Source organism: Bombus vancouverensis, chromosome 15 (genome assembly GCF_051014615.1).
Source record: "Bombus vancouverensis nearcticus chromosome 15, iyBomVanc1_principal, whole genome shotgun sequence".
NCBI classification, from domain to species: Eukaryota; Metazoa; Arthropoda; class Insecta; order Hymenoptera; family Apidae; genus Bombus; species Bombus vancouverensis.
This window is the reverse complement of record NC_134925.1, coordinates 10,725,332-10,738,172: the sequence shown is the minus strand read 5'-3', so window position 1 is coordinate 10,738,172 and position 12,841 is coordinate 10,725,332. Positions and strand designations below refer to the sequence as shown.

At 38.5% G+C, this 12,841-nt stretch overlaps 1 protein-coding gene across 2 annotated transcripts in view; it reads left to right on the top strand.

Annotated features, from left to right (window-relative positions):
• The window catches only part of Sol1, a 529,381-nt gene extending 516,553 nt beyond the window's left edge, over nt 1–12,828 (top strand). The window contains exon 12 of one of the 2 annotated variants that reach the window (XM_076625163.1): nt 9,136–12,828. In XM_076625163.1, the coding sequence (XP_076481278.1) occupies nt 9,136–9,487 (352 nt within the window). In that variant the 3' untranslated portion in view covers nt 9,488–12,828. The remainder of the gene's footprint in view (nt 1–9,135) is intronic. The other variant, XM_076625165.1, reaches the window with a different exon arrangement.
• The last annotated feature ends 13 nt before the right edge of the window (nt 12,829–12,841 follow it).

Genomic DNA, 12,841 nt, shown 5'->3' with positions numbered 1-12,841 from the left:
TGACACAAAACACGTAGTAAGATTAACATTACATCGGTGAAATGTATTTACTGCGACACGATTAAAAAAACTAGGTTAAACATAACGCAGTCACGTATTACAAAACTCCCTAACGATGCGTTATCGACGCACACGTTCTAATGAAGCAATCGATTCTGTACTGTTAATGCTAACTTTAGAAACGCGATACCGAGCTAGCAAGACTGCCGAGGCCGTAGTTTCCAATGCAAACATACATACGGTCGCGATTGCGCGTCACGAGACGCGTGCACTGTGCGTTTTAATATTTTCACATGCGTATACGCAAAGCGGGTAAACGCGCAAGTTCGACGAACTTTCCTCTGTTCTCTTTTTTAGCGAATTACGAGCTTATTGTCTCCTCCCTTTTCGTATCACTTTTATATACATATTGCTCTTTAAACAACGTATTTTCCAAGCCATCAGAAACAATAGCGAGCTTTTATCTCGTTTCGAATCAATAAAAATAATCCGAAGCGTTATCTCGCTTGATTTTAATAAAGAATCAAATAAATCAAAATGTCTTTGCCTTACTAGGTATTTAACATTTTTTTTTTTTTTTTTTTTTTTTATAACATAGAAAAGGGGGATATACAAATCGGAAGCCGCCATCCTAAGCCGCGAGACAAGGATTACGTACAGACAAATGATAATATTAAAATTTTTTGTTATTCGCGCAATTGCCAATGCTTAAGCTTCTTCGTTCCATAGTTTTTCTGATACTAGTTTTCCGTGCTCGCGAAACGAAAGGCTACATTGGTTATGGGTTTAAAAAAGTTCAACCTCTCATCGGATTCAAACACTCACCGGTTTATCGTGCAATCCCATGAATAATCGACAGTTTACATCCGAAACAGCGGAAGCATGCGTTAGTGTAAAAAAGATTATACACGATTTATAAGAGGATTTGCGATAGACGAGCGACCAGTGTTGCCCTGCAGATATTGATAGAGGAAATCGAATTTTTGTGTACTTTCTTCCATTATTAAATCACTCGGAAGATGGATTCGTTTGCTTTAATCGTACATAAATCGAACGAATCAAGAGCGATACGTGGAATAGAAAGCGGATACCGATGCCCGGATCCTCATGTTCCAAAACTTCGATCCTGTTGCGATTCTCGAATTTATACCATTTCCACCTCGCCCTCGCTTTACCTTGAAAAAACGTACTGCAACGTTTTAAACAAATACCTCATATGAAATTTAATAGGAATTTCATACGAAGTTGATACGAAGAATTTTTTCATATTTTGCTCAAGCTTCAGATGTTTCTTGACGTTAGAAAAATACAATTGGGTACATGAACATTCGTCGTCGTAGCAACGAATTGACAAGCTGGAAGTACAGCTTTCGTAATTTGGGAATTGCACGAATAGTTTTTACAATTTCAGAATTTTGTATTAGATAGGAAAAATAACGTACAACTTACAGATAGTTTTAATATTAGTAAATTCGTAGACTTCTGAACACGGTTGAACAAATGGAACTTGAGCATGGAATTGTTTCGCTATCGAGTACATTAGTTGGAATATTTTCTATATTTTCGTATCTTTAAATTTCTCATAGATGCAGAAGAATCGACAGTTTATTGGTAAAATATACTTGTGCAACCTTGCCTGTTTTATCGTTGAATCATGGAAGAGAAAATGTATTATTTTCCAAACGTAAATACGAATAAAATTTACATGTACTATAGGCTATAGAAATAAATAAACAGCGAAGTAAATTTTATGGAAATTATAATAATGTTTATCGTTGCAGCGTAAAATTGAATCGAACAACCAGATATTACAAAATCAGAAATTAATAACGTTATAAATTAATACAGTTGATTAAATTTCAATTTTCTAATAACGAATACCAATAACGTGGAATCAGTCAAATACTCTTGGCTTATTTTCGTCGCAATTCATCTCCTTCGCTCGTTTTTCCCGCGTTCCTCCTGTGTGCACACCTCGTTCGTGTATTGTTGATTGGCAACTAAGTGATTGCGGATTTTGTAATTAGATGGTAATGACAAAACCCGCGATCACTTAGTTGCCAACCCAATAGCTTCGCCTTTAACTTCGACAAATTTCGATCGCTATTCGACCATTCGAATTTTTGAACCGCCTCTATTTCCTTCGTATCCAGTCAATTTCCATACTACGAAAGTGATTTATACGCGTACAAAAATGTAGGATACGTACACGAAACACAATCGCGTCAAAGATGCAAATATTCATACATATATGCATATCAATAATTATCAGTATTGTAGGGAAGAAAATTTATAGGCAACAGTTGTTCGCAATACAGCGCTGTAAAGATAGCGTTTTGCACAGATAACAGGCGAATATCAATGGAACAAAAGTTTCGAGCTGAGGCAACGTTTACATTCGAAACACGTTGTGCACGCGCATTTTTATTTTACAAAGTTTCCCTTACGGATGACACAAAAGGCCTTTCTTCTTTCGTTTTCGTGATATTACACACACGTTATATGTGTCTGCGCTTGATAAAAAAATCCAAATAGAAAGAGCAGCGAAGTCAAAGCAGAGAATATACTCGTCGCCCTTTCTCTAAACTCGGATGCGATGTAAAGCACGGAACACAGACCAATACTAAAGACAAGAATCAAGTTTCCCGGATATAAAGGAAGCCGAACAATCTTACGGAAACCCTTGGGATGATATAATAGAAATTACGAGGGCCACGTTTCTTCTCTTTCTTCCATTCGCTCAGAGTAATTCACTCGAACGTATTTACTTACATCGGTGTTTGTCGTTCATATCGAACAGTCGAATCATAAAATCGAAAAAAGAAGTCGAAAATATAGGATAAGAATTTTCTTTTTTTTTTTTTTTAAATTTTTCCATCGAGACAACGATCTACAGTGAGATCCGTTATAACGAGACGCGATAAAGTGCAGACGTACCGAGCGAAAATGCAAAGTCGATTTTCTCGAAAACAAAACCTCGAACGAAAAATGTTTATTCTATATTTTCGACTTCTTTTTTCCCGTAGAATCACCCCGTTTTCGCTTGTATCGCCAGTTACCAACCACCCCGTGTTAGCACTTGGAAATTTTCACATTCCACAGACCGTCTTCCGATATTCGAAGTATCCTAAAAAGTTATTTTCCACGATTCAAAAATTATTCTTATCGATATCTGTATTTTCGACCAATCGCGGGAGACGCAATCGCGAAGAAACACGTCAACGGCAGTCGTAAGTTCCCGTTACGATTATAATAATCGACGCCGCGAATAGATCGATCCCCTGATTTCCGTTGAGATAATAGAGGTGGTTGAGTCGGGTATAACACTGCGATTAACAGGGTTATAAACTTATATTTTTAACACTTAAGTTACACCGTTGCTTGTGATATACGTCGTAGACAATGATTTGACGTACAGAGATGCGATACACTGGCACAATATTCGTTGGTAATCGAGCAAGGCTCTTGGACTTTTTTGTTATAGTTGACGTAGCAATGAGGGAGACGAACCCGGTACTGACTCGTTGACTATTCTAACGTTGTAGAATAAGTAAGGTACAGTGACTATGCTGTTTCGGAGGAAAGTTAATGATGGGTGTTGTCTAGCGCAGGGGACCATCGGATTCGTTGATGACACTTTTGGTGAGGACAGTAGACGTTGCTTCTGATTGGATAAAAGAAGGTTGGTGGACTAGGAAGGGTCTTAGTTGCCCTCGATAGTGTAACGTCGATTCACATCAGAGGCCAGGCCACACACCGCGGACAGGACGGCACCCAAGTGTCTGCACATCCTTGGCGCGTACCCTCGATAGTCTTAAGTACCCACCAGGGGTCTTGGAGTTTTCATAGTTGAGGTTCTTCGGACCAAGCGAGTATTTCTTGTCTTAGATTCCTTTTACGTTTATCGTCGACCACGTGTTAGCATAGAAAGTTGGTTTTCTTCGCATCTGGCATGTTCCGTTAGCAACTTTCTCGCGAGAGCGGCTAAAACCCTTCCTGGTTCACCAACCGTCTTATTATCCAATGGGAGACGGTGTCTACTGCCCTCACTTCCTTAACGAAAATTGTCATCGACAAATCCGATAGTCCCGTGTCCTCAGACACACCCATCCCTAGCCTTCCTCAGACACAGTATCGTCGGTAAGACTTACTTATTGTGTATCCTTAGAATAGTCAACGTATGTTTACCGGTCTCTGCCCTTATAACAGTCGCGTACTTAACGTATCGTTGTAACTGAGTTTTACATAACGTGGTTGGAGTGAATTGTGATTTATGTTAATTCAGTGTGTGTTACATCGTAATTGCTGAGTTCATAATAAAGTTTAATTAAAACAAAATTAATAGTTGCGTTACGACTCGGCTATTTTATTTCATCAAGCAACCCTTAAGTTTACGTGACAATAGAAAGTTGCTAGTGCGAAGTGTCATACGTGAGAAAAAGCTAACTTTCCCGTGTCAGCCGTAGTAGACAACAATCTTTAGAAAGCGATTTAGAAAAACGATATTTGTTCGGTCTGAAGGACCTTAGCTAGCAAATTCCTGAGATTTACGATGGGTCCTTGAGACTATTGAGTTTTTTTTTATTTACTTGTTTACATTCACAATTTGCCCGATTTGGACATTTGGTAGAATTTTTTGGCTGTTTGATTATCATGTAGATGGCTAACTATCGAGTATACGCAGTAAGGATGAGCGGACATCCGGTTCCCTTCTTGCCCACGATGTGTGGCCTGATCTAGGTAGAGTGTCGCCCGTCGTAACAATGTCTTTATATCTGCGAGCGTTTGCGTTTTACGCGAATTCTGTGCGTTCTCGTATCTGTAAATCTCCTATGAACGTACGAGCGTCCACGCGTGTTAACTAGGTTTTCTACGTTGTAAACTTTCTCAGTTATGAAAATTCCCTGTTAAACGATTGAACGCGTAAAATTCGTTTTCGGATTTACCGACGTAATCAGTGGCGATTAACAGACAGTATTCATTACTGCGCGTAATAATTCACGTGCTCTCGTTCGCGTCCCATAATGTGCAATGTTATGAATAAATTGGCGAACGTATTAATCGCAGAAAGAAATCGAAATAGGTTGTACAATTGAATCCCGTGAAAGTTAAATGGAATCGATATTACTCTAACAGGATTACGGTATAATCTGCGAAATTGGCTTGCCATTCGCCCGTTAAAACTAATTAAATTTGCGTAAGAACGATTCGCGATAGGATGTCATTAAAAGAGAGAAAAAAAAAGTATAAAGAGATATTTGGAAGATCAACAAGTAAACCTTAACAAACAACTGGGACAGAAGAATTTTCAAACGGCAATGGCAGGAAACGTGGAATTAATAGCAAACTGATGGCCAGTAATGGCGTATCTGATCAAAGGGTTCTAAATGTACAGCGTGTCTGTGTATTAAATGAACGAATTTGATTTATATAATGATATACAATTAAATACGAAACGCGCACTGTACTGACGCACTGGATTCTCATGTACAGCATCGTATTAATTTAAAGTGAACAGCTTCTATTAATATCGAAATATTGCTTAATTTTCAATATCGTGTAATGAAAATTGTGATCGTATAATTTTTCCTATTCCTGGTCCTGCTTCCACTTTTTACCATTTACTCTATGCTACGTAATCGTTGCGTAAATTCGCCTTCTTCACAGAAATTCTACTCTAAAATTCTTAATAGACAGCAGAAAATTGTACGACGTTCGTATTGCTGAAGAGTAAAATAATACGAGTTACTACACAGATAGAACACAAAATAATCGAATGCATATGGAAGATTATCTCTGCCAGATATTAGATCAAGATTCAGTATCCCTATACATATAGTAAGAAACGATATATCGATCGATTTGTTTCTGTAATACGTCGTATAGGGCTCATGTATAAGTCATTAAAGCCTGAGTTAGTAAAATTATTAGTAAACAAGCTTCGTGGACACGCGCTCCTCGCCGTAGAGGACAGTCAAATAAACGATTTAAACGATTTCGGGAATAAATTAATTTTCTTCCAATTTTCTTCCCTTTCAACAACATTCTTCTCATTTATCTAAAACGGCACGTACATAAAGCGCTTAACAGCTCAAACGTTAAATTCATTTTCAACTATTTCCAGCGGTTTTGCGAGAAAAAGTGAAAGCAATCAATGCTGAACTGTGTTATTTGTCTGTCGATAGAGAGTAACATTTTTCAGTCGAATAAGAATCGGGGGAAAAATGGTCGCGAAAGAAATTGCAAGCTAAATTAAAAGGAAAATTGCATGGATGTAGCGAGTGCAGCGGCAATGGCGTGAGTACGGTAGCAAAACAATACAATTCGCCGGCATCAGTCCGTGCAATTTAGTCGATCATGAAAGTAATTAATGCGTTCGACCCGATATCCTCGCACAGACTCCGGCTGGTAATGGAACTGACAGAGAAGTTAGGGGAAAGAGAGACGGGAAAAAAGGAAAATACAGGGGGGGAAAAAAAAGAGAGAATTCGGTGAAACTAAACAGAGGCAATTATTACGCGCGTCGCGCTTCGAGAGTCACCGATACAATTGAATTGGACGCCATTGTTTCGCAACATACTGTAAATAGGACACGGGCACGTCGTATTTATATATTCCATAGTCTATAGCGTCGCGTTCTCTTCGGCGATTCGTTCTTTAAGACGACAGAATGCATTTAAAGGATTCGATATCCCTAATTATATCATTGATCTTCGATATTTACCGCGACACGACAGCACAAGATTGCGTAACGTTCTCTTCGTTACAAAGCGAAGGTACAGTGACTCGCGAAAGTATTCCAGCATTTACTACGGGAAACTTTTCTGAATGTATCAGGTTGTCCGGAAAGTGTCTTTCTTCTACAGACGCGTCTTTTACAACAGCGCATCTTCATACAAACACGAAACCTATGCTGTCGAACGTTGTGATCTTTAAGTTCGATAGAACAAAATGGATCATAGGTAATTCGATAAAATAATACAAAACGGGAAATCCGTTATTTCCTTACGAAACGAAAGAAACTTTTCGACCTAATATGTCATTTGTTTAGATATTACAGGCATTCTACGAAGCTTCTTCAAACTTTACTGGCACTGCGACGAGACGCGACTGTCGACGATTGCAACAGTAAAATTTGGAAGCATCTTGAGACTGTATATAAAAGAGTTACACGACGTTTATCGAAAACGTACGCTTAGTGGAAAATTAGCATACAGCGCGAATAACAGCACGATCTTAATACAAAAGTCTTAAACGTAGAACCAGCGCTGAAGACAATCTAGCGAACAACTGTCCGTTCAAATACTTTGGTAATCTTCGCGAAACGTATACTTTCAACGAATATCTTGTAACATCCGTACGCACATCTTCGTTGGTTTGAAATTTCATCGATGTAACGACGATAGTCGAGCCTCGTTACGACGCGAATGAGAGAAAATATTTTTTATAATCCATACGAAGAAGAGCTTCGAACGTCCGAATACTTTTGCGAGCCACTGTATTGCTCGCTTCGAGTCGGCATTTCTTTCCCTTCCTCTTGATTTACTTTTTTCTTTTTTTTTCTCTCTCTCTCTTCCGCTATCGACCGTGCTTTCGAATGCAATTACTCTGCAAGTGCCCCCTTCGAGCGTGCCCCGATACAGGATTTTTCCCAATATCTGTATTACAACGGAACGAAAATCCGCGCAACTCGTTTGCGATGCAAATCAACGCGAGAAACGTTCCATCCTTTCGCCTATTGTAAAGGTGTATCGCATTATACGTTGTTACGGGAACGTAAACGCGCTTTCAGCGCGTGTAAACTTGTATCGATGATTGTACGGTAGAAACGAGAGTATAGGAAAGAGCTGTTACTTACGAACATAATGGTAACGATACAGTAATAACGAGCAATAATAATTCGTTTAAACGAACGATTAAGGATGCTTTTCCTTTTTATACCGCGCCTGTGAAAGGCGCAAAACAATTAATCAAGTTTTAAGTAGAATTTGTTCGTTGCAGTTCTCATCGAGACGGACAAAAAGAAATTGAATTTGTTATGAAAATTTAGTTTCTGATCAGGACATTTTTTTACCGTCGAATGTGCAACTGCTCCGCGTTGAAATTACACAGCGATATTTAAATATCGTTAGGTTTAATCGTTTTATTATGTGACAGCAACCGTCAGTCACGTTTGAATTAATGTTTCTAACGTTATCGTGAATGTCGCGTCGCTTGTTCAAGTTTTCACCTGATTTTCGTTAATTATTTAACTGTGTGCTGGCAACGTGGGGTTAAATAAATCAATCGCATCCGCGATCGAGTTATATCGCATGAACGATGCAAAGCGACGTAATGATTAAATTATTTCCAAAATAAATTGTATACACAGGGTGTTCGCGTAGTTACGGTAACGTTTCTCGTGAAATGTGAAGATATGAAAAAGAGGAAGTTTCAACGTCTTTGGAAACCAACGCGATAGCAAACGTCGATGTTTCGTATTGGCAATTTCCTATTACGATCAACGTTTTCTTCGTTACGTTCCTTGTCAAAGACAACAGCGAAATTCTGTTCTTTTCCGTTTCTTTCGCAAAGCTATCGTTCACAAGATAAACATCGGATAGTAACTACTCGAATATCCTGCATACACGATAAACCGATCGATCAAATTGCAAAGTTCCTATTTTATAAAATTCTTTATTTCTCACGCCGACGAGCAACAACTGCAAGATAAACGGTAACATCGTGGCGAAGAGAAATAAAAGCGAGAAGGTACAATAGTTGCTGGAAACGTAAATGATCGGAGTTAAATATCGGCCAGGGGCCATTATCCTCGCATAAATCATTTCATGGACATTATTTGTACGTAGATTCGCCTGGATAATTATACAGACAATATTTCCCCGTTTCCATGGTGGTCGTTGCAGTAAACGAGTATTTACGGGAAGACTTAGGGCAAGCGGATGCCACACAGCACTAGTTATTTGTGTTATCGTAAATGCCTGTTATCGCGTTCTACGTCCGTTCTTTCTTACGTCGAGTGCTGGCTCGGTCGTCAGCCACCCCGTTGCTAGAACGTAAAAAGATTTTTAGAACGTCGTTATCTTGATCGCGTCAAGGTAATCACAAGTCTCGCTACTTTATTTTTTGTTAAAGGTGGAATGGCGCTGGTGATGCTGTTCGCGAGCCTGCTTCTCTTTGGCCGAGTTTCGCTTTAATCACGATCAGTAAGTTGGACGGGTCTTTGGCTCAATTTACAACGAACTATAACTTCGAAGACAGGAGCCATCCGAAATCCTCCATTATTCGTCGTACGAAGGAAAGTGGGTACACCGTTTGCATCAGTGAAATTGCCAAAGGGATACCAAAGTCGATCTCCCTCAAGATACATACATACAGGACATTAACCACTCGTTTATTAAATCTACGTCGCCGCACTAATTCGCCACCGTTCATTCTCCATCGTTTTACTACGTGTAACTATCACGGAAAAGAGTATCGGCAATAAGAGGAGATCCGAACCTACCGAAGGAAGATTCGCCATGCGAAATAACTATGAAGTTTTAGAAGAGTGTACAATGGTGCGTTGATCAGAGATACCACGGTTTTCGTCTTAATACTCGAGTAAATTTCCGAGCTTGGACTGATCGGAAAATTGAGTTTTTTTTTTCTTTTTTGTTCGCGTGTTCTTAACCGAACGATCTCTCAATTTTCTAAATTTCGATCATCGTGGAATTAAAAATTGACAAAGAGTATTCGATATCGAATTTCAGTTAGATGGATTCCAGTCCTTAGAAAAGTCTAAATACGATTTATTTTTAACAAATCGATACGATGGATGGAAACATGAGAGATTCGCAAATAAAAATATTATCGCGCTTGATTAGTTGGAAATGCGAGTAACGAGTTTCCCGGCCAATCGAGCTTCACGGGCAACGTGATTTTTTATTAAAAAATCAAATTTATCGCATTATTTCGAATATAGATTTAAACGATGAAATATAATTCTTGAGAGACTCGCTGGATCTCTCGCAACGATCAGTTACTTTGCATCTCTTAACAAATTTATAAAGTAAGAGGCTCGTGTATCGCTTAACAACACGCCGCGTGCACTTGCTAAAAACTTCATAACGTTTTATCTTTACAAACTCGAGAACGTTCCCTGTTAGTATAGATACTTAACGAACGCGTACGAAGAGAGGATATTACGAGAGTTGTATAAGTAACGACACGAGTCTATAATTTGTTGTAGAATGACGTATCCAAAGTGCTGAATTGTTAATGTTTTTCTCCTCGTACGGAAACGAATTTATTAAATCGCTATGAACTATCTGCCCGAAGAATTTATTTGAAAGTCATACGTATAGTGAACAGAGAAACACGAAATATTCGCCTTCCTAAGTACACTACGAATGTATTTATTATTACATCCTCTATATGACTGTGATGTTTCCATTCCTTCTTAGTTCATTAGAAAAACGAATACAAGTCTGAATATAACGCGAATAAATCATAGAGGGGTTCGTAACGTGAACAATAGTTGATCGAACGGTTACGAACCGCCGCTCAAATTAAGCGAAGAACAAACGGATTTACGATTTGCTATCGGAGCTTCGATATCTTCAAAGAATCAATTTAAACAAGCGGAGAAAGTACCGGCGCGATACGAATTTCGCTGGCGAGCGAAATTAGCCGGTTTTAATAACGTATGCACGTGTTCGAGTATTGAAATGTGTAATCGTAAGGATGACTATGAAATCGAGAAGTATAGTCAGACAGTAGAGGGAAGAGCAATACCTAACTTTAATAATCGATCGGGACAATTACGACTACGCTGGTTATTGCTGAAGAAGTTTGAAATAATTTTCTGAACACGGTTCGAATACTATAGAAAGGTGATTCTATCTATTATGAAGTATATATGTAAATTAGGCTCATCTTGGCAAATTATTGAAACCAAAAGCTGAGTTGCTGAGAAGGAATATTTCGTTCTTAAGGAAGAATCATTTTATTATACGCTCTAGTTATATGAATATATGAATAACAATCTGTGTAGTCTAACAGCAAGTGATACACAATTTTTAATATATTTTTGTGATATATTTGCATGAATAATTGGGATATTTTTAACAAACAAAGTAATCGAGTTTTTCGTCGCTTGACCTATTGATTCTCAATTCTGTCCCTGATAAGCTACGTTCAAAACGACAATGAACGACACTTAAACAATAGTTAGATTCTGTTTCGAACCGAAGCAAGAGCGAATAGTTCAGGAAATGTGCAAACAGTCGCGGTTTAATGAAAAGACAACAGAGTAAGAAGTTGCAGCTCGGAGGCTGTTAAGATAAAACACGATACATAAAACTTTCATGCTCAAACTTCATCCACTTCAGGTATAATCAATAAAGACAAATGTTTAACGACCAATGCGAGAAAGAGGGATGAAGGAGAGACAATGGAGAAATGCATCGGCACATCGCCATGCCGAGGCAGAAAGTCATTATCGTCCAAGTTAACGATAGTTTCGCGGTACTTCGCACAAAGGTCCGCCACTTTCCTGGAAAATTATTTCAAACTATAAACCGGCCAAACTGTAAACCGAAAATCAAGCTCGCTTCCTCGAGCTTCTCGCGTTTAAGCATAGCCAGCAACAGAAGTGTAATGTGGTTTTATACAATCATTGTGACCGTCAATCTCGAAGATACGTCGATCAAATATAATATCGTGTAACGAACAACAAAAGCAAATAAACTATAACGAGCGAACAAGGAGAATACAAAGATCATCGTTGATGTTCAAAAATGTTAAAGCGCCAAGGATACATCGAAGGAAGATAAAATCGTTAAACTCTGGCGAGTTCGACATTGCATCGATGTATCCAATGATACATAAGGATAGGTAGCAATACTGTCATTGTGTATGTTAGACTACTGTGGATATTTTTTAATAGGTTTATAATGCGTTGACTACTTCTCCCGAGTTTCTAGTTGATTTATAAAGAAAGAAAGAGGTAAAAGAGAGGAGTATGACTGTGGATTACGATTTGAACGTCTCTGTGCGCATGAGAAAGTAAAAAATGGACTGTACAATGTATATGAGCAGTTATCACTTACGTTTATTGTTATTTATATGTTGTCTATGAAGAGATGAATACGGCAGAAACACTATTAGGAAGTTGTACACCCGAATTGGCACTATGAAATGCTTCTATGTAACTACCACGTTGTAAATATTGTTATATTTAATCCGTTCGAGTTGCTGTCAACAACAGTATATTGTCAAGCTGTTTCATTCCGTACCGATAAAGCTCGGTACGTGGCGGAATTAAATGAGAACGATATATGTCGTAGCATTGGTGGTTCGAACCTGAGGTCTACTAATTTTGCTGTTCCGTTTCATGCACTCAATCTCACGTCTACATTGATTTAGACAGCGATAAACAGGCGAATTCGTTCGTTTCGCGTTGCAGCTAAAGCCTTAATTAAAACGACACTTATCGATTCTATTAGGAGCTACGTATTAAACGCAGAGAATTTGATATACGTACGCGCTTCTAAACGTAGGCGAGATTATACTTTTGCGCCGTTCTATAAAGTTAATTTGCCACAATAAAAAGAAAAAGAAAAAAAGAAAATGCCTAGTTGAGTTTGCGAAGATTAGTGCACTTGTATGCAGTTAAAGGAGGATCTATGTGTACAAGAACGACTTAACTAGTTGAATAGTTATTAAAATTTCAATCTCTTGCGATTTACGACTCAACGAGCGCTCCGTAATTAGGCAGGAAGTTCAGGGGCGGCCTAGCAGCAAGTTCCTGAGTCCAAAGAAACAAAAGAGAAATAAAAAAATAAACTTTTATCCTTAC